The 22,429-nt window shown below is 35.2% G+C and overlaps 2 protein-coding genes across 5 annotated transcripts; both read left to right on the top strand.

The window, feature by feature from the left end:
* The first annotated feature begins 619 nt into the window (after positions 1–619).
* LOC111881104 (E3 ubiquitin-protein ligase BIG BROTHER) lies at positions 620–3,408 on the top strand. Of its 2 annotated transcripts, none has more exons than XM_023877501.3 (8): positions 620–827; positions 1,218–1,315; positions 1,397–1,658; positions 1,753–1,966; positions 2,053–2,126; positions 2,220–2,347; positions 2,903–3,011; positions 3,086–3,408. In XM_023877501.3, the coding sequence occupies exons 3-8, from the start codon at positions 1,518–1,520 to the stop codon at positions 3,161–3,163; spliced, it is 744 nt and encodes a 247-aa protein (XP_023733269.1). In that variant the 5' UTR covers positions 620–827; positions 1,218–1,315; positions 1,397–1,517; the 3' UTR covers positions 3,164–3,408. The 2 variants fall into 2 exon arrangements, with proteins under 2 accessions (XP_023733269.1, XP_023733268.1); XM_023877500.3 differs by having other exon boundaries at positions 620–823.
* A 939-nt stretch (positions 3,409–4,347) lies between these two features.
* LOC111881090 (disease resistance protein RUN1) lies at positions 4,348–10,393 on the top strand. Of its 3 annotated transcripts, none has more exons than XR_002846670.2 (8): positions 4,348–4,668; positions 5,326–5,991; positions 6,490–7,621; positions 7,719–8,042; positions 8,123–9,019; positions 9,109–9,733; positions 9,849–9,926; positions 10,204–10,393. XR_002846670.2 is itself a non-coding variant. In XM_023877484.3 (8 exons), the coding sequence occupies exons 2-8, from the start codon at positions 5,438–5,440 to the stop codon at positions 10,207–10,209; spliced, it is 3,606 nt and encodes a 1,201-aa protein (XP_023733252.1). In that variant the 5' UTR covers positions 4,349–4,696; positions 5,326–5,437; the 3' UTR covers positions 10,210–10,393. The 3 variants fall into 3 exon arrangements, 2 of the variants coding, with proteins under 2 accessions (XP_023733252.1, XP_023733251.1); XM_023877484.3 differs by having other exon boundaries at positions 4,349–4,696; positions 9,859–9,926; XM_023877483.3 differs by having other exon boundaries at positions 4,349–4,668; positions 9,859–9,926.
* Positions 10,394–22,429: the final 12,036 nt, after the last annotated feature.

Genomic DNA, 22,429 nt, shown 5'->3' on the forward strand with positions numbered 1-22,429 from the left:
ATATGTTTTATACGAGACTTAAAACCTCGACATTAATAAGAAAAGATAACATCTAATACAACTCATCTAGAAGCCCTTTAATAATTTTATATACTTCACAGGTTTATCATAACTTTATACTTTATACGGGTACTTCTACACAGATAAAAGTCAGAGTTTTCAGCTTGAAATAAAAATTATAAATCGAATCTCATATTTTAGTTACCAACTATTTTTATCAATATACTCGTATTATTGTATCATAAAAGATTAAGTTAAGAGAACCATTTATTTAGATACAAGCTTATAACTTAATCTTTTAAAAAAATCAAAATTTTAAATTAAAATATGTTAAAGTCACGTTTTTATAGTTTACCCAATAAAATATCAATAAAAATAACATTTTAAATGTTACTCTAAACCACCCAACCAAAAAGACATAAACGAATTCGTTGAGAGCTTAACTCTTAACTTCAAGTCACAGGAACCTTGATCTTCTGTAGCTGACCCACATGATAGTAGTCCACGTGTCACCTTTTCGATAAATATAATCAAACCCGTGACTTTATTTGTGGTTACCTTTACCAAAATCACCGGCAGTAACTTTAATCCAATTGTACCTTGCGAAACACCTAATCATAACCCACCTTCTATACGGAGTCGCGTGTCCCGTTGTTATTAACAACTTCTGCGAAAAGGCGCCACCATAAGCCGCAGACAGAGTGATTGCAGAGAGAGGAATAACAGAAAGCTCAACTCTTTCTCTCTCTAACTATACATACACATTTTTGTATATATATTTAGTTTATCTTCTCAAAGCCAACCGGAAAAAGCAGCGATCAATGTAGGTAACATTATCATATTGAAGGATGAAATTTTATTATGATCGTAATGGTTTACTGTTGCATTTTGTTAAGAGTAATCGATTTTGGTTATGTAACTTTCTTATGGATTTTGATCAGTTATTTTGTAATGTATGTGTACACGAGATTGAATAAAAAAGTAAACAGAAACGCACAAGTAGCATGTCGTTAAGTTCGGATTTATTCAGTTACGTGTGTGTTATTGTGTCAAGCAATTGTTTTCCGTGGAGTTTCGGTAACAATGAATCTCTAAAAAGTTCCTGGAATTACGAAGCGATTGCTTTGAGTTATCAACTTTGCTTTATTTATATGGAATCAAGCTCTGTTTCAGCGATCATAAGTCATAACATGTTTTGTTACGATTATCAATTCCAGGAAAAAGTTATAGATCTTTGGCAATCAAGAAGACGGAGTGTTTGAGGCGATATTCGATTCACACTGCTTGATCATCGCATTTCTGTTTCCAATCCAATGTATGTGATATCATTGACCCTGATTCATACCTTCAGATTTTAAAGCCCTGTTTTGCTTGAAAATTATTGTTTCTTTTGTAGGATCTGCTTCGAGTTTAGCTTGAATGCTTGATAAGCTAACCAGATGAAATGAATATGAGAAATTTATGCTAATGTCTTGTTATTTAAGAAGCGATTCTTTCTAATAAAGTGGAGTAAACAAATGAACTGGCTCCTACAAACTGAAGATCCACGAATAAGTACAGGAATACAGTATCAATCGAGTGAAAGCTTCATGGATTTTCTCGAAGGACTTACCTATGAGCATGTCAATTTCATATTTTCTGGTACCACATATCCTCAGGTAAATCATAAAGTCTTTATCAGTAATCAGTTCAGTATGATTTAGAAACTTTAAGGAACATAGATCTTACACCTTTATTTACTTGTTCATGTAGGAGATCACAAACTCTACAATCAACACATATGCGTATAAGTTTGGGTATTCAGAAGCTGGGACATTCTCATACTATGATTACTGTGATGATTATCCGATCTATAATCAGACAATGGGGAACAATGAATATACTAGGCAATTGGATGTTAATCAGAGGACTACAACACAACAAGATGAACAATTAAGCTCGAGTTTTCATGCTAATCCAGCAGAGTGTGAGTAATAGTGATTCTTTTCCTTTTTTTTGCAAAATGTTCAAAAAAAAATAAGAAGTTATAAAAGTTTTGTACTTGTAATCCAGGTCTTGAGCGCAATCATAATCATGGTGTACATGTTTGGGAAGACAATGTTGATCTTGACAACATGACATATGAGGTTTAGCTTTTGATTTGAGTTCATGTGATGGTTTTAGATGAGATTTTATAAAAGATTGATGAAAGAGATGTTATTTTAAAATTTTAATTGCAGGATTTGATCGAGTTAGGTGAGATTGTTGGAAGTCAAAGCCGTGGTCTATCTCATGAGGCTATTTCCTTACTCCCCATTTCAAAGTTCAAGTGTGGGTTCTTTTGGAGAAAGAAATCAAAAGTTGAGAAGTAAGCATTTGGTTTGTGGATTCCGGTAGAATCTGATGGAATTGGAATTCAATTCCATTCATTCTCTTGTTTGTTAAAAGACCAAAATACCCTTATTATATATGCATTTACAATGATTAGAAACAGAGTAAGTTACATTTTTGGTCCCTAAATATAGCTGTTTTTTTTTCTTTCCAATTTTGGTACCAAAAAGTTTTTCCATGCAACTTTGGTCCTTCTTTTAGGTTTTTATAGCTTTGGTCTCTCTTGCAAATAAAATGACTGTTTTTGGGACCAAAATTGCAAATATCAGCTTCACTTAGGGACCAAAAGTAGTCATTTCATTTGGAACAAGGACAAAAAGGTTACAAAAACCTCAAATAAGGACCAAAGTTGAAAAAAGTCAGCTATACTCAGGGACCAAAAATGTAACTTACTCTTAAATAAATATCTCTTTATAAAATATACTCAAATACCATTCCATTTCCCAATAACCAAACTCTTGATTAGGTTTACATATTACAATTCATTAAGATTCCAATTCATTTGACAGAATTCATTCGTTTACATTTTCAGGTGTGTAATTTGTCAGATGGAATACAAACGAGGTGACAAACAAATTACTCTTCCATGTAAACATGTGTATCATGGTGCGTGTGGGAGTCGATGGCTTAGCATTAACAAGGTAAAATATGTTAATTTATTATTATTATTATTTTTATTTCATGAAAATTTATTGATCATGTCAAAACATATCAGGCGTGCCCTGTTTGTTACAAGGATGTGAATGTGAATATTGGTGGATCAAAAAGTGAAGAAAGATTTCGTAAGTGGTGATAGAAAGGGGATTCTATTCATATCTTTGCATCCATCTCAAATCCATAAATTTAGTTTCATCTTCAATCTTCATTGTTACATTTTATTTTTTATTTTTTTGTACTTTTATTAGTTAGATGTGTTTTAAATAAGTGTTGCTATAGAAGATTCATTACAGGGTTGTCTGAGGTTTTTGTATTTGAACATTTGGTTTCTTGTAAAATGATATCTTTAATTGGACTAAAGAAAGTCATTATCTCTTGGCATCTCTTTAGTCTGTAAATACATGTGGGCCATAGATTGGCACGTGATGAAAATGGTAGGTTTTTGTATCTGAAGCTGACAACGCAATTAAGCATCCTATGAGCTCACCTTCTTTTATATGGTCATGTCGACTGCTTTACTGTTTACAATTGGTCCTGAATCACATGAATGAATGAATATCTTGGGAAATGAAAAAATTACAATTACAAAAAGTAAATACTGCATCTTTTATTTTATTTTTTGATTTGGTCTAAATTTTAAATGTAAATGAAATGTTTGTCGTTAAAAAACATTGGTGGTAATAGGTATAAGTGTTGTTTGTTTATTTTAGAAAAAGGTCTGTGTGACATGCCATGTCTACCGTGTGGGCAGACAGACATTAAAGCAAAAGACCATTTGTTTGTTAGAAGGCTATATACATAGACATGTATGCATGACCTTTTTTTTTACATAGACTAAAAAACAGTTTTTGATTTTAGAATACAATTTCTAAGCTCTAACTCTAATATGGTGTTACTTATTTCACCATCTTTGTCACTGCGGCCATCTTTTACTATCTTCTAGAAATCATAGAAATCAATGTGATTAATGAGTGTACGTACATCTGGTTTGTTTGTTTAGGATCATCTGTGTTCAATATGGTTTAATAAAAAAGTTTTTTTTTTTTTTTTGCTTGCAGACTACATATTTTCGATCCATATTTTCTGTATAAGTGTAAAAAAATTGCAGACATTTTACATTTTAAAAAACAAACAAAACTTTAGATAATTTCCGGTAAATGATTCTCATTAATTGCCTATATATACAATTACAAGGCAAGGTAATGGGCCAAACTAAATGGGTACTCAAAATGCAACTATGGGCTAGCTACAGATAATACGTGAAAAACCCATCCAGTACTTTTGAAATACTTTTTACCTTACATTGATATTTGATAGTAGAGAGAGTGTAGAGGAGAGGGGGGCATAGACAGACAACAGGTTGAAGAACCTTCATATTGCCTACCATCTTCGACTTCCATGACCGTACTTGGAATTTGCTTAATAAAATACCATTACTTTAAAATTGGAATTTACCTAACAAATACCATTACTTTATTGGATTTTATATTTGTAGCAGAGAAGAACACAAAGAAAAACCTCAACATCTTCCACTTCCTCGTTGACTTGCTGTTTCACTAGTCATCTTTCTCAGCTTCGTCACTGCTGGTTCATCCTCTATCATCGCTGTGTCGGGTCTTCTTCTTGTGGTCCTGTACACAGGTAACTATGAGGGCGCGCATTCTTACAAGTTAGTTTCACTTTCACATATTGTTAGACAATTTCATCTTACTAATCATCAATTCCACCATAATCATTTTTTTATCTCGTTTACATATGATTGAATTCTGTATTTGTCAATTACTGTTGCTTAGTTACTTCCGAGGGTTTGAAATCGAAACCCTCAGCAGTTCAAAGTTGAAAAGATTGTTCTTGATTTTGATTTTTTTTTTTTGTTTGGATATTTGAAGTTTTTGTTGATATCTAGTGCAAGCTTGAAATTTCCTATAGGTTGCAGTTTCTCTTATAAGTGGATTTTGTAGTTGTCTGTAGAATGATATTTAGTGTTGAACTGTTGATTTTGTTTGATGATTACTTGAGTGAACTCCAAATGGATTTTATTTAGACAGTAGTATAGTAGGGATGTTTATGTGGATTAAATCAAATCAAAACAGAGACATTAAAAATCAAAATCAAGTATTAAAACACACATATACACATTATGCACTATGAAGTTCATATGTATTATATTATTTTAATCACTTAAAAGTTTTATTTTGAAGAATTTCAAAGTAATACAATGATTATTATTGAGGTTCAAAATGTTTGATGAGATTTAAGTTGCATATTGTAAATATTAATAATTCGGATTTTATGTAGAGGCAACATGTATGGGATCCTGACATTGAAGCACAAGTGAGGAAAGCCTGTGAAACCAACTTTCATAACCGATAACATGAAAGGGTGAAGGGTCATCAACTCATAACTCATAATGGTTGTTCTCTCTGAACTCTCAGAAGGATCTTCATCCTCTTCATCAACACATAGTCATAGTTCATCAACTCATGGTCATAAATATGATGTATTTTTAAGTTTTAGAGGTCTCGACACTCGTGATAGTTTTACCAATCACCTTTATGAGGCCCTTATGCATGCCAATATCACTACCTTCTTAGATGATGAAGAGGTTGAAACAGGGGAAGATCTAAAACCAGAATTGGAGAGTGCAATTAAGGCATCTTGGGCTTCAATTATCGTTTTGTCTAAGAATTATGCTACTTCAACATGGTGTCTGGATGAATTGGTGTTGATCCTTGAGCAACGTATGAAATCCAACCATATTGTCATCCCTGTCTTTTATCATGTGGAGCCCACACATGTTAGGAAGCAACAAAGTAGCTTTGGAGATGCAATGGCTAAGCATAAACGGATGATGGAGGCAGAGACAAATGCAAGTAAAAGAAGTCAATTGGCTCAGAAGATGGACAGATGGAATAAAGCGCTTATAGAAGTTGCTAATTTAAAAGGCAAGGATGTAAATGGAAGGTAACCATCCTTACTATACATCTAGTATTTTATTGAAAGTTAGTTCATTTTGATAAACCATTTTAATTTATTTTATATGTTCTCCCTTAAAAACCAAATTCTGAACTTTTTGCTATGCCTCTACTATAAGTTATACCATACTACCTTCATATCATAGTGTTTTTTATGATATATACAACTTCTCTTACATGTAAGTAGTAAAAGATAACCTATCACTGGCAGTTTTTTCGACGTATGGAATAACACATGAATAGTTAAGTTTAAAGGTCTTGTAGAAACATAGTGATGTTAGGTGGTTCATTAGTGAAATCTTGTATCACATTGGTAGCTGTTGTCTTATCATGCATAAATATACATGACCTTACACATTTGATTATATGGTTATAATTGTAAATACAATATGGTTTTAATTTGAATCTTTGGATAAACTAAATAGCCAAATTTGGTTTGTTACTCTTGTGGATTGTGTTTTGTATTTCTTATTGAATCAAGTTTCAGGCTAGAGACGGAGTTTATTGAAGAAATTGTGAAAGACATCTACCGTAGATTACATATACCCTTAAGGAGTGTTCGACCACAACTTATTGGGATGGAGTTTTCTATTGAGTTCATCACTTCCTGGTTGAAAGATACATCCTCACATACAGCAGACATACTCACTATTTTGGGCATGGGTGGGATTGGGAAGACATCTTTAACCAAATATGTCTATGAGTTACATTGTCGTGATTTCCACACATGCAGCTATATTGAAGATATTAGTAGGAGATGTGATGCAAAGTTTAATGGGTTACTTGACTTACAAAAACAACTATACGATGACATTTCAAAGACAAGTTCATTTGAATTTCATGATGTTTCAATATACACCTCAAAGATAGAGAATGCATTAGCCCGTAAAAAGGTGTTTCTAGTTCTTGATGATATCGATAGTCTTGATCAATTGGATGCGTTACTTGGAAGCAAAGGTTTTCATCCTGGAAGCAAAATTATAGTAACCACAAAGGACGCATGGTTGACAGAGAGTTGTGCATTATTCAAATCAAATATTATTAAACCCAAGCATGTAGAGCACATGCTTCGAGGCTTACATGAGAATGCATCACTACAACTTTTGTGTTTTCATGCATTCATGCACAACCATCCCAAGGAAGGTTATGAAGAAGTGTTAGATAAACTTGTGAAGTATTGTGAAGGGCATCCACTAGCTCTTGAAGTTTTGGGCAAGTCTCTACATAATCAAGATATAGCTTATTGGGAAGGTTGCATAGAAGGACTAGAGAAAGAAAGTGGTTCCCGTATAAATAATGTCTTGAAAATGAGCTTTGATTCTTTGCCATACAAAAATGATAAGGAATTGTTTAAGCATATTGCTTGTTTCTTTGTCGGAATAGATAGAGATGTTAGTGAAACAATATTAAAGGCATGTGATATAAACACAAAATCTGGAATCACAAATCTCATTGACAGATTCCTTCTTAGCATTGGAGGGTTTAACGAATTAAAAATGCATCAATTGGTTCAAGAGATGGGAAGATTTGAAGTACGTCGAGAATCACTTGAAAAACCATGGAAGCGGAGTCGATTATGGTGTCATAAGGAGTCATTCAACGTGTTAAAACATAAAAAGGTAAAAGGTCATGTATGCTTTTACAGTTTTACTAATGTGTATGTCAAACATATTTTGTGTTGTCTAATTTGTTTATTTGTATTTTGTTTTTTCTTAGGGAAAAGGAAATATTCTAGGTCTTACTCTTGACATGCGCATGCTTGAGAAAGAGAAGATGGATGTATCATATGAGCTGAAAACAAGTGCATTAAGCAACATGGATAGTTTGATGCTACTACAACTCAATTTTGTCCACATGAATGGGTCTTATGATAACTTTCCGGAGGAATTAAGAGGCTTGTGTATGCATGGGTTTCCATTAAAGTCTATTCCTTCAGACTTACCTATGGAGAATCTTGTTGCTATTGACATGTCATATAGCAATATTGAAACATTTGTCATTTGTCATAGTGATCCAAAACGACCTGACAAGAGGCAAAAAGTAAGTTATCTTGACTTATTATGTTTCCATGTTGAGTTAATGAACTTTATAGCTATTCTAACTTATTTCCCTTTCTATAGCTGGATGGAGCATGTTTAAGAGACAAAAGGTTGCTTGGATCATTAAAGATTCTTAACTTAAGTTTTTGTAAACAACTCCATAGTATTGGTGACTTTGATCAACTCCCAACACTTGAGAGATTAATAGTTAGAAATTGCACCGGTTTGGTTGAGGTTTGTGAATCAATTGAGCAATGTGTTGAGCTTGTCTTCATCGATCTGAGCTACTGCAACACGCTTGAAAAACTTCCAAGAAACATAGGCATGTTAAAGAAGATTAAAACACTCTTACTAGATGGTTGTAATCTCGGAAAATCTCAAATCAAGAATAAGGATATGAATTCATCGGAAAGGCACAAGGCTAACAACATAGTCATAAACACAGGAACCTCTTCCCCCACCTTTGTAGGTGTTATACCACGTGATTTGAAACTCTCTTTGATTTCTTCACCAAGCTCTTTAGTAAATTTGTCACTTATAAGGAATAACTTGTCCACCAAATCGTTTCCCATGGACATGAGCTCCTTATCCATGTTAAAGAAATTACATATAGATGAGAATCCTATCGATTCTTTGCCCAATTGTGTGAGAACCCTTCCTAAGCTTGAGAAGCTTAGTATGATGAATTGTACAAAATTGAAGTCAGTCGAGCATCCTCCACGTACACTAAGAGAGTTGTTTATCCATTCTCGTAAAACTTTGCTAGAAAAAGTTGTATTTGATCCAGAAATGTCCCCACTTGAGTTTATGTATAGCTTGATAGATTCCAGACCTTCTTCATATGAAATTGAAGGCATGATCAAAATCCAACCAATTGTTGATGTTGAGGAAAAAGTATTACATAGCTTGGGTTGGATTAATTTAGACTTCCTTAACGACATGCATGTGGGAACAAATTCGTGGAAATCTGAAATCCAGGTCTTTTTTTGTAGTTAAACACCCGTCTTTATGTGAATATGTATGATATAATTATTATAGTGATTAATTAAGGTTGTTGTATTTGGCAGATGATTTATGAATTTGGGATATTCAGCATAATGTATGAGCCGAAAGAGATGCCGAATTGGTTTACGCATAGAAGCACGGGGAACTCGATATCATTTACCATTCCATCATATCCAAACAAGATTACAGGACTTAACTTCTGCTCTATACACATATTGGCATCTCCTGATGAGAGGCTTCCATTTCCATGTGATCATTTCCCTCTTACCCCAATGATCACAGTTAATAATATAACAAAGAATCATATGTGGATATATGAGCGTCATAAAGACAGATTTAGTGAAGGTCGAGAGTGTTACACGTTGTTAAGTCATTGGATGTTTGGGATGAATGAGATGGAGGGTGGTGACCATGTTACTATTACTGTTACACTTCCATGTAATGAAATTGTAAAAGAGTGTGGAGTGAGGGTTGTGTATGATGATGGAAACATGGATGAGGAAGAAGATGCATTGGGTTATTACAAGTCATGGAATCATATTATTGGTGGTTATCTCTCTCCTTTTCAGTTAACAACAGGAGAATACATCCTCCATAATTGGCAATTTTTTTGGCCTGATGTTAAAATGTATCCATATTATCGTAAATTTGTTACAGAGGGTGCCAACTATCAAGCTAGATATCAAGGTAGATTTCATTTTTATTAAGTATATATTTTATCGTCGTGTCTTATGTATAATGATGTGACCCTTGACTCAACTTCATTTAATAGATGAATAATAATTAACATATTACTTTTTAGCTGTTTTCAGTGCAAGATAATGGGTGGTTTAGAGCTTTATCTAAAAGAAAGCCCCACATAATTGGTGACACACATGAGGTATACATTTTCTCGCTTTGTCAGGTTTTGTTTTCTTTATAACATGTTTATGTGTGGTCTTTCTGATTACGTGTTTACTGTTAGTTGTTTATGAGTCTCAGTTAGTTTTTTATTCTCTCATTTAGTCAATTAGTTGTTTATGGGTCTCGGTTTTCTTGGTCTCAATTAACTGTTTTGGGTATCAATTGGCTGTTTTTTTTGGTATCAATTAGTAAAATTGGGTATCAATTGGTTGTTTCTTGCTAATCTGTTTGTGGGTATTGATTTTTTGTTTCAGGTCTAAACTAATGATCTGGGTATCAATTGGATATTTCTGGAGCTCAATTTTCATGTATACTTTACTTAATTTTATATTATAATGACTATAGTTCGACTTATTTTTAGATTATAATGACTATAGTTTACTTATTTGTAAAATATAATGTTATAATAGTTCATTAGTTATGATAACCATATATTTAATTTTCTATTAACCTATCACTAAACACAGAATAGCAACATTATTTCATCTATATCTAGCTACGTCTCTATCGTCCACTATTCGCCATCAACAACACTGCTAGAAATTGAGAGTATTGCATAGTTGAGTGTGAGCATAGAAAATGCAAGGGAAAGAGGTTCAACTTAGAGCCTTGAACTAAGTGTTTTTGGTTGTTATCAAGATTTTTTGGATTTTATTTATTTTTGCTATTTCTATGTCAAATACAAGGCAATTATTATTGGTTATTTTTAGTTGCATTAAGGAATCTTATTTGATAGACGCCTTCTTAGAATAGGAACAAGCAACATGTTTTGAATGCATATATTATTGAATACTATGATCCATGTTATCTAAAAGGTAAGGGTACAAACATAATATATACATGTTACGTTGAGGCCAAAGGGCCGACTAAGCTAATGGGCTCCAATATTTGGCATCATTAAAGTAATAATATACATACATAGTCTAAGATTCTCTTAAGTTTTATCAGAAGGAAACATATGGACGTTCAAACTATAGTTGAATTCATTAAATAGAGTGGACGATAGCCTGTTGATAAAGATGTATGCATATTGTGATGGGGAAGGACGTGTAGTACATGGACGACACATGTGGCAACCTCATCTCAAACAAAGTGAATGTCTATCTATATATGTTTCGTATGTTGGTGCTACATGGGATTAGTGGAGAGATACACGACATTGTCACGTTAAACAATAGTCACCTTGGTTGGTGGGCATAAAAGATCTAGAAGAAGATTGCTAATCCAACAAGTCTTGGAAACAATACTAGACACTCCTCGTTATTCAGATTTGGCATTGGAACGAGAATGAGATAGTGTCGTTTGGAAGACCATGACATCATATTGTTGCCAAGAAATATACAATACCCAAAAGTAAAATCGATTGATATTTCAACACAAACGGTTGAAACATTGGAATTAGTAATAAAAAACCGAAATGAATGTGTTTGTGAAGTTGAAAAACATGACATAGCATATTTCAATTGTATTTATTACAAGAGATAAATTGTTGGAAATAAGGGACTTCAAGGCTTGAACTTCGGGGATGATCGGGCCTTTGATGACATTAGGATTGGGTGGTGGTCACAAGCACTTACATAGAGGAAGGGAGGACATTATTGAGAGGGATATTGTCATCACATGGGATGGAAGGTTGTTAGGTCTTTTAATTCTTGACAGTAAAACCAAATTCGTTAAAATCAATACTAGTTTTATTTTGATGAACATAAATTAAGTTACTGGTGAATATTTGATGTTATGAGGAAATTATTTAGATGAAGAGTGCAATAAGGGTTATATAGTGGGAAACATTTGGTGTGATGAGGAAATTATTTAGATGAAGAGTGCGATAAAGCTTATATAGTGAGAAATTGATGTGTTCGGCCATAGATACATGTATTTTGGAGGTTGGCAGTAGAGAAGCATGATAATGACCCGGAGATGGTCACAGGCGAGTATAAGTTGAAGCAAGGTAGGTCCCATGACCTACCTAATTTTTTGATTTTGCTTATAATTTATTTAACAAAAGTTTTAGAAACCATCTTAAAAAGTTTAGGAACCACCTTAAGTTTTTTGGTTTAAGAACTTGCTAAAATCTTGAGAGTTTGGCAGAAAAAATTCTAAGTTAAGTAAAAAATCAATAAACTATTAGCGGTATGTCTTTACAACTATATATATATATATATATATATATATATATATATATATATATATATATATATATATATATTACCATATCTAGAACTCAAATTCTCAAAAAAGCCAAAAAAATTGTGCTAATAAAAAAGAAGTCCACAAGTCTTGCTTAATCTTATCTTTTATAAACTATTAAAAAAAAGATCAAGAAACCTTAAAGTAAAAACTAAAAAAACCCTAACCACATATGCTAGTCTCATCTCATCGTCCACGACTCATCTCATCTCAAAAAATGACAATAACTCTCAATCTCCATCGCCCACGACTCATCTCATCTCAAAGATGTTGTATGTACATTCCTATCTTTAACAAGTTTTAGTATCATGTTTTTATTAACTCTTTAACTATATTTTTATAAACTCTCATGAATTGTGAATAGATATGATATTTAAAAATCTTTTATAAATAGTTACGGTCTTTATGCCATCAATGTAGAATATTAGTCTAACATCCAAGCAGCTCTCTGAGTAGGTATAAAAAAAATATTGTATATGTGATAATATTATATAATCAATTTTAATCACTTATTCATGTTTTATGATTGTACCAAACAAACCTCTTTTTTAGTAATTAAAGTGAATCTAAAACAACATAATTAAGATTCAATCAAACATTATACCTATATATTTTCTATAATCAAAATATTTTTTTTATCAGCAATAAGCAATCTACTTGATAGATAGATTAATAAATAAATTTTAATTAAGTTGCCATTATATATATATATATATATATATATATATATATATATATATATATATATATATATATATATATGTATGTATATATATATAGAGAGAGAGAGAAAGAGAGGTTTAGGTGTTGTTTGTTTTTTTGAAGTCAAAATGTCTGCAGTCTGCGGACCACATCTGCAAGCCTCTGCGGCAGAAGAGATGGACCAAATGTCTGCAGTCTGCAATAAGAAGACTGTTTGTTTTTAACATCTGCGGGATGTTAAAATAAATTGATTTTTTAAACTTAATTTCATGTCATATACATTAAAAATACATTTTTAACAAAAAAAAAAGAAAGAAAAAAGAAATTGCACGGTGGCCCATGTTTTTTTTTTGGTTTAGGTTAAAATGAGGTCTGAAGACCTTTGAAGACAGTGATCCATGTCTGCGTCAAGAAGACCTCGCGCAGACGTTTTCTGATCTGTGCACTTCCAAAAAACAAACAATCTGCAAGGGCATATGTCTGCGCGTTGTCTGCGCGGCGCAGACAAAAGTGGTTGCGCAAATCTTCACACAAAAAACAAACAACCTCTTAGAGAACTATTAGTAAGAGTACACTAAAGAGTTGTTTCATAGGGTATGCAACCCGATTTTTCACAAATATTGTTGACATTTTTGTTTTTATTGATTTCAATTAACTAGAAAACCATATGATTTTGTTTATAGATTTTCCACTAATAGGGAACCATGTGGTTTTTTGTTCTAGACTCGCCACTAGAGATGGAGATGGAGATAGGTGTTGGTGAGACACACGTTACTCTTCTAAGATAAGTATCGAGTGTGATTTCAAGAATGAAGGTAGAGGAGAATGGTGTCAAATGATGTTTGCAACATACTCAAACTTGGATGATAGTTTGATAATCGCGTAGATGAAAATGTTCATTAGTTCTTGTTAAGAACTAGTGCACCGATGTTATCTAGGAGGCCTGTCATAGTTCAATTTTAAAGAAGTATTCATTGACGAAAAGATCACATAGATATTGTGCAACTCATTGTCAAGTTGCATAGTCTTCAGGTATTTGATGTCGTAGAACAATTTCTCGAGTGTGATCTGTATATCCTGAGCCGAAGAGTCCTTGAGAACCTTCTGAAGAAGTGAGTGGGTAATGGTGCCATAGATACAAAGTTTGATAACCGACTCAACTTTCTACCATCGGGAATCGGTAGGTTTTACAGTCAACTCTTTGTAGTTATCGTTTATGTGGTCGATAACATCAAACCATATGCAATGGACTGAGAAGATCTATCACCACACATCATAGTAAGAGATAGGTAAGGCCCAATAAAAAATGGTAATTGGGTTTTTATGTTGGTGATGCTGAAAACTTTGTTGGGTTGTGAGGTCATTTCTGCCATGGGTGATCAACTATGAGAAAAAGGCATAGGGAATGATGACGTGAGAGAACATTTGGTTAATAATGAAATAAAAAAGGGTAAGGATTTTAGGAGAGAACAAAGGAAATAAAAATTAGAGCTATGATATTATGTTGAATACTATGATTCTTATTATCTCAAATGTAAGGGTACTAACACGATATACATACGGTACACTGTAATATATGCATATTACAACCCGTCCAAAAGGATGACTAGCTAATGGGCTCCAATACCGGGCCTTAATAAAGTAACAATATACATAGATAGTCTAACATAAATTGCCTTAAGGGTTTCGAGGAGATGTATTACTTCAAGAAATGAGGAGTCATTAAGTCTATTGAATTAAGAACATGTAACATAATATATATACTTTCGAGCAACTATATGTTTTCATATCATTTTTTTTATTATATATGTAATATTTGTAATGTTATGTAACTTTTAATATTTTCTTACATTTCCTTTATTCGTAGGGTAAGGGGGAATCTTCAAGATCTTGCCCTTCACATAAAAATGCTTGAGAAAGAGAGGTTGCATGGTTGTTTGAACTTAAAATAGATGCATTAGACAACTCACTGAGCTATATCCTAATTTCCCAGAATAGTTTCCTCGTTCTCCCTCCAGGAATCCATATATCTTTTGGTTTTTGTTTTTATATCTGTATCTATTATTCTAAAAGATAGGAAAAATAATATAAATGATTTTTGAGTTTCTTAAAATCATGTGTAAGGAATTTAATGTAAGTCCTCATGTTATTTTTATTTCATCTTGTACACCTATCTTGAAGAATTGAGTTTCAAGAGTTTACATGCAACGTTGAGGATCATGGGTTTTGCTACACCACAAATTTATGTGTGTGTATTGTATCATGGGCAATTTCGTAACTTTAACTTATTGTTGATTTTTTTTCTAGCTTTACCGAACATATTCAAACTCTGTTATGTCAGTCTAACCAAACGCTAAGCCAATAATCTGTCCATTCAGTTCGTGTGTATGAAACGTAATGCCACCTTAAAGCCTTCAACGCCTATGCACTTGCACAAATGTAATATCTGGATCCCGAGGTCCTTTACACTTTCAATTATTTGCATTTTAGGGTTTGCCACGACGTGGTGGAGGGCATCACGACGTGGCAAGCCAAGATAAGATCGCGTGTTTCATTTAAGCAGCCATGCCGTGACAGTATATGGCAACGTCGTGGCAGCTGGCAAATGGCAAACCCTATTTTTTGGGTTTTATTCCCTATTTAAAGGAAAAAGAGGCTAGGGTTTGCTTACCCTCAGCCTCCATCGACCTCCTTAAGACCTGAGAAAACCCTAATCTCCTTCCTCCTTTATTTAAGCCCTTTTGGTGTTCTTTGAAGTCCTTGAAGGAAGAAAGAAGAAGAAGTGAGCTAAGATTCATCAAGAAAGTCCTCATCCTTTGTTTTAGCACTCTTCTGGACCTTTGTAAGTGTTAATGACATGATTTTTATCATGATAGGTTGCTAGATCTTGAGTTTGGTCCCTAAATCTTAATATTCTTGTTGGTTAGAGTGGTGAGATCTCATAAAGTTTGCAACTTTATGAATCTCTGGAACGTTTGACATAGTTTTTGGTTTGGATATGAAGTTTAGTCGGGTTTTGAGCCATGCATGAGATTTCTATGGGAAAACCCTTATTTTGACTCATTATGGCTTCAAGACATGCATTAGACATGCATGTCTATAAAACGCCCCCTTTTATGATGGTTTAGGTATTAGAAACCCTTTTGGAGTAAATGAGCTACAAACTTTTTGGAATAAGTGCTTAATGGGTGAAATCTTATTTATCCCTTTTGGAACCTAGGGTTTGGGATTTTGACCTTTTGGGTGGTCTTAGTGGGTAAAGTTGGAAACTTTATCCTTCTAGACCTTGTTTCAAACCAGATTTGAGCATTGGGGCTCATGGGATCAAAGAAGATAGCTTAACCCATTAAGTTGTTGAAAACCCAGTGCCTACGATGTTTCATAAGGTTGCCATGGTGTGGCGACTGGGAAAAATCGCGACTATCTGGTTATTAGAGGGCCACGAGGTTGACCCTTGACTTTTGTCTTGAGTTGACTTCTGGTCAAACTTCTAGTTTTTAGAAGAAAAGCTAAGGGTTTATCTAGCATAATTGTATAGGTAGTGCATAGCATCGATACTCTGGCAGTTGCGTATTGACTGAGAAGTGAGTCTTCTCACCACACTTATAGGTCGAAGGCCCCAATGTCGGCCCACTGATTTGTATATGTAAGATGCATGTGTTTATGTAACTACTACCGGCATGATTGTATGTTGTATGCATGGAGCCGATCTGGGCTTGAATTCATTATGGACTCAGGGTTGATAGGGACCCGGGGGTTTGACATGGACCCGACAAAACTACGTGTTGTTAAATGGAGTCATTATGGACTCGGGGTTGACACAGACTCATGGGTTGATACAGACCCGACACAGCTATGTGTTGTTATATTTATATGGTGTATGGGGTATTTTGGGAAAACTTACTAATCTTTGTGCTTACAATTAATGTTTATGGTTTCAGGTACTTCTTATACGAAAGGGAAGGGTCTGACGCGATGGCATAACATCCCCTTCATATTTTCGCACTTATGATTATTTTGTACTCTAATGATTTTTATATTTTGTATCGTGGTTGGTTTTGATACATATGATGTATGGAATTAATTATTTTTAAATCGAAAACTTTTATCACTATTTTTGGGTTGTTACAAGTTGGTATCAGAGCCTTGGTTTGAGGGATTTGAACACACTTTCGGGTGTGTTAGTACTCAAACTGAGAAAATGATGATCTTTTCAAAAGAAAAATGATTTTTACAAAGTAGAAAGGGGGTGCGATGCGTGGAATCAGCCGAGCTCAAGTAAGTGGTTCCCAAAATACTCATACCCATGTATTATGATTATTATGACTGATATGTGATCTGCATGCTAGAATAGGGCTAAGGATACCTTCAGGAATCGTATGTTAGATTTGTCTGATATATGTAATGCCTTATAGCCTAGGAGAATTGGATGTCATTTGTTGCTTGGGATTTATAGCGACTCAGTTAAGTGCTAAGTTGTGACATCCCCAATTTCACGGCTAGAAAAGACCGATTTATTTATGCTTTGTTTTATAAAATCAAAGTAATCCTTTTGTAACACCCCAAATTTCGAGGCCAAAAATTTCATTTTTAAATTACTTAATTCATAAATCAGTTTATCAAAACATTATCAATCCCCCATTACTTGTAAAAACATAATGTCATGTCTCAAAACTATATAATCAAGAACAGTGTAAATCAAAGTACAATCCCAGTAATCCAGCACGGAAACCATGTATGTGTGTGATGCGCTGCTACACCGCCAGCTCCTTCCCCTTAAACGAAGAGGTACCTGAAACCAAAACTGAAACTGTAAGCACAAAGCTTAGTGAGTTCCCCCATCATACCCATAGTACAAAATCTTCGGTATCTTTCAACCGGTAACTGGGAACTATCCTCCCCTTCGGTATCTTTCAACCGGTAACCGGGAGCTACCCTCCCCTTCGGTATCTTTCAACCGGTACCCGGGAGCTAACCTCCCCTTCGGTATCTTTCAATCGGTATCTAGGGACTATTTCACCCCTATCCCTATTGTGACATCCCCAAAATCTCGGCCAGAAAAGACCGATTTTCATTTATGCTTTTAAATATTTTCAGAGTAAATCCTTTTGATTTGAAAGAGTTGCGGAATTTGTTCCCAAAAACAAAACATGATAAAACAATGTTTACCGAAGCATTTCATAAAAGAAATGTATTTTCATTATAATCAAAACTCGGGGTGTCATGTTCCGATACAGACCAATAAGCATAAACGAATACATTACAAGTCATATAACAAATATAAACATATGTAGACTTGTAAACAAAACAACTTGATGGTTCATCCATCTCATGCCCTTCCGCCACTTCCTGTAATACAATTTAAAACTAAGTGGGTCAGGCTTGGGAGCCTGGTGAGCATATAGGGTTTTCAACCCACAATAAATATCATATTTAATTTTTACCAACCAACAATAACCCAATTACCCATTCCCGTTATTCTCACTTTAATGTCCCTAAAACAACTAACATAAGGGACCTAGTCTAAGAATATTTCATCGGGGCGACAACACATGCTTCGGGGGTACCTCAACAATATAAGTCAAATAAGGCAACCATGAGGGGGATGGAGTACAGCGAATGAACACCCAAGTTCATTAACACCTACAGGTGGCGAACCTGCTAATGTTTCCACAAGACTGTCTAGAATAGCCAGTGGTCGTCATCTAAACTCCGCTAGATGACTCAATCAAACAACAACGAGGCCTCTCATCTGTTTATTACACACCAACTGTCTACCCATGTTCTACCCAACATATTAGTAGATAAAAATATACATTTGTATACATAGTTTAAAAACCTGTCTAGCATGCTTTAATCAACACATATATCACATAACAGATGAGGCACACACACACATAACACATATCTCATAGAGAAATAATCAGATCTATAAGATAGAAGAGAGTGAATACACATTCACACGTAACACAACCAAATATATACACATAGCACGTATTTCATATAAAATACTTCGTATTATTGTATTAGAAGAAAATAACTACACACTCACTTGATCAGAAGATGATCCGACAGCACTACGGCTTATAGAAGTAGTAATCCTCAGCAGATCTGGAAGATCTCCTTGAAAATCGAACTTCTCGCGGGCAGAGCTTCGGCTCGGGAACCGCACTTCTCGGGATCTTCGGGATCTCGGGACTTGCCTCAGGGCTAGAGTATGATACCGGGGCTTCGGGGTATTTCTGGCACGCAAAACGATGTAAAACGGGAGAGAGAAGAGAAGAAATGAACAAAACTCTCGGCTGCCTTCGGATCCCTTTTATAGAGGCTGGAGCCTCGGAGTACGCGGGGCGTACTGCAGTACGCAGCGCGTACTGCTTCCGAAATCGTCACTGCATGCGTCATCCGAAGTGTCGACACTATGCTGAGTACGTGGTAGCGTACCCTCGTACGCGGGGCGTACTCCGGATCACACCGGTGACTCGTCTTCGGATAAGGCTTCCGATTTTATAATTAAATTTAAATACAAAATGATTAATAAACTTCGGAAATTCATAACTTCTTCATACGAACTTCGTTTTCGACGTTCTTTATATCCACGGAAAGGTGAGACCACGCTCTACGACTTTCGTTTAGACTCCGTCAGCTAATTTTGACTTTATTTTTATTAATTTTTTTAATAGGCCGCGACAGAAACTTTCGTTATAAATTCATAACTTCTTCGTTTGACGTCCGTTCTCGCCTAACTTTTTATCGTTTCGATACCAACAATGAGATCTTCGATTCTCATTTAGATTGCTTCGGCTAAAAACCGCTCGATCTCAAATCGAGTATTTCAGGCTGCATACCGCTAAGCCGGAACTTCGATAAATCATAACTTCCTCATACGAAGTCAGATTTGGGCGTTCTATATATATTCGGAAACCTCGTTTCAATTACTACAACATTAACCAAAGATATTAAGTTTATTTTACACTTAAATTTTGACGCTTATTTTTATTCTTAATTAATCAAACCACATAATTAAGCAATTAAGCACAAAACACATAATACTCAAATAATACAATCTTATTATTTCAAAATGGGTTACAAAGGTTAACCTAGACCATTACATTGCTAAAAATGGCAAGCTCGGAAACACAGGCGTTACACCTATCACATAATCCATAGCATAAACATATTTGTTTCATGATAACATAACATAAGCATACTGAATCATACAATAACATATCATAAACATACTACTATGCATGCGTGGGTTCTGTCCACCCCTTCGGTATCTTTCAACCGGCATCTGTCTTCGGTATCTTTCAACCGGTAACTAGGGACTAGTGTGCCTTACTACTACTAGCACATATCTCATAACAACCAGATAATTACCACGAAGGTAATCATCTCAACCATAATCCCTACTGGTGGGCCGGCATTGATGTCGTAGATCCACCCCTACTGGAAGGTAACTCACCTCGTATGAATGAATGTTGTCAAGTTGAGTGAGAAGTCTTTGTCTGCTGCTCCAGCTATAATTTCCATAAAGACACTTAGTCAGAAGCCGATAACTACTCCTAGGGTAAAATGACTATTTTACCCCTAGCCAAAGTCAATATCCTGGTCAAAGTCAACTTCCAGTTGACCTGACTCGCCGAGTTGGGCCGCCAACTCGCCGAGTCCCTATCCTTTCACCTGACCCATTCCCATCTCTACTCGTCGAGTTTAGCAACGACTCGATGAGTTCTCCTTTTATAATATCATCGAATGAACCTTCATCCGACTCGCCGAGTTGTATAAACAACTTGTTGAGTTCACCTTCATCCTATGAACAACTCCAGTCCGCAACTCGCCGAGTTGTATGAACAACTCGTCGAGTTCATCTTCAAAAGTTGGGAGATTGCCTTGGACTTGCCGAGTCTGTTCTAACACTCATTGAGTCTCATGCTTCCCAGATCCAAAACAAACCCCTAGCAGGCTAAGCGTTCCTTTCACTTAACCAAAACCATTCCAGAAAACGTTTTTGGGGGAAAAAGTGTCTCGACTCACCAAGCCACCCAAGTGACTCGCCGAGTCCCTCCTTGTCCAAAACTATACAGTCGATTTCAGTGGGATTTAACACACCAAAACCATAGATCTAGCCTCCTAATGTCCATTTTACACTTAAAGTTCCAAACTTGGTGCACATGCATGGGGTCTTTGGCTCAAAAAGCCATAAAAGGTGCTCTACAAGATGCATGGGGCTCTCATGGCCATAAAGTTGGCACCTTTATGCCATGAGACCCCTCCAATGGCCCAGATCTGAAGTCAAAACCCCAAATGCCCTTTCACAATTCCGAAAATGGCTTAAAAAGCCCTAAAGATACTCAAAATCCATGCCCTAAGGGTAAATACACACATGGAAGACCAAGATAGGGGCATTTTACCTTGAATGAGCTGGAAATGGAACAAGATCTCTGGATCTCCAAGCCCCAACTCGAACTCCCAAGCTTCCTTCCTCTTTTCAAGCTTCACAATCCACCAAAATGCACCAAAAATGGCCTTAGATCACTCAAAGCAGCTAGGGTTTCGATAAGAGGTGATCTGGGAGCATAAGGGAAAATGGAGGCTACAATAAGGTGTTTAAATAGGGTGAAAACCCTCATATTTAGGGTTTCCCTCAAACAGCACCTACTCGCCGAGTCAGTCTCTCGACTCGTCGAGTAGGTCACTTAAAATGCCCGCAGATCACAACCCTGCTCAATGAGTTGGGCCTCCAACTTGTCGAGTCCCAAGGAAAATATAGAAATGCTTTAAATTAAATGCATACCGGGAATCAGGTGTTACACCTTTGATTTAAAAGAGTTGCGGAATTTGTTCCCAAAACAAAATAAGATAAAATTTATCAAAACATTTCTCAAAGAGAATGTATTTTCATTAAATAACAAAATCTCGGGATGTCATGTTCCGATACAGACCAAAAGCATAAACAGTATAAAATAGACCTTACAACAGTTATTTATAACTACTGGCCTATAATCCAAAATCTCTCGTTATGCCAACCAACTTATGCTCTCGTGCCATAACCTGTAATACAAAGAAAACTGAGTTGGCTAGGCTTAGGAGCCTGGTGAGCATATAGGGTTTTCAACCCACAATGTTATACCATATAAGTATATATATTAGAACTCACAAACTTATACAATTTCACCATACAAAACAACTATTATCCCACCCCGTTGATCCTCATAATGACACGATCTAATCTCTCGTATCAAAATTTACCTCTTTACCTGATCCCTACTCTCGGATCTAAAACTAACCGCTTGATCTGATCCATACTCCCGGATCTAAAACTAATCTCCTGATCTAATCCATACTCCCGGATCTAAAACTATGCCCAATCCATACTCCTGGACTAGGGACAATTAACTATTTCTTAATCCATACTCCCGGATTAATAACAAGTTTATCTCGTTTATTGACAGTATCGTTTTCGAGACCCCTCTCGCAATACGTGTCAATGGGTTTTTAGAGTACACCGGTCTGTTGGCCTTCAACACAAAGCAGGTCTGTCTTAACCCAACTAGATGACAAAAGGTCCAATATCAAAATAAACTT

Source organism: Lactuca sativa, chromosome 1 (assembly GCF_002870075.4).
Source record: "Lactuca sativa cultivar Salinas chromosome 1, Lsat_Salinas_v11, whole genome shotgun sequence".
NCBI classification, from domain to species: domain Eukaryota; kingdom Viridiplantae; phylum Streptophyta; class Magnoliopsida; order Asterales; family Asteraceae; genus Lactuca; species Lactuca sativa.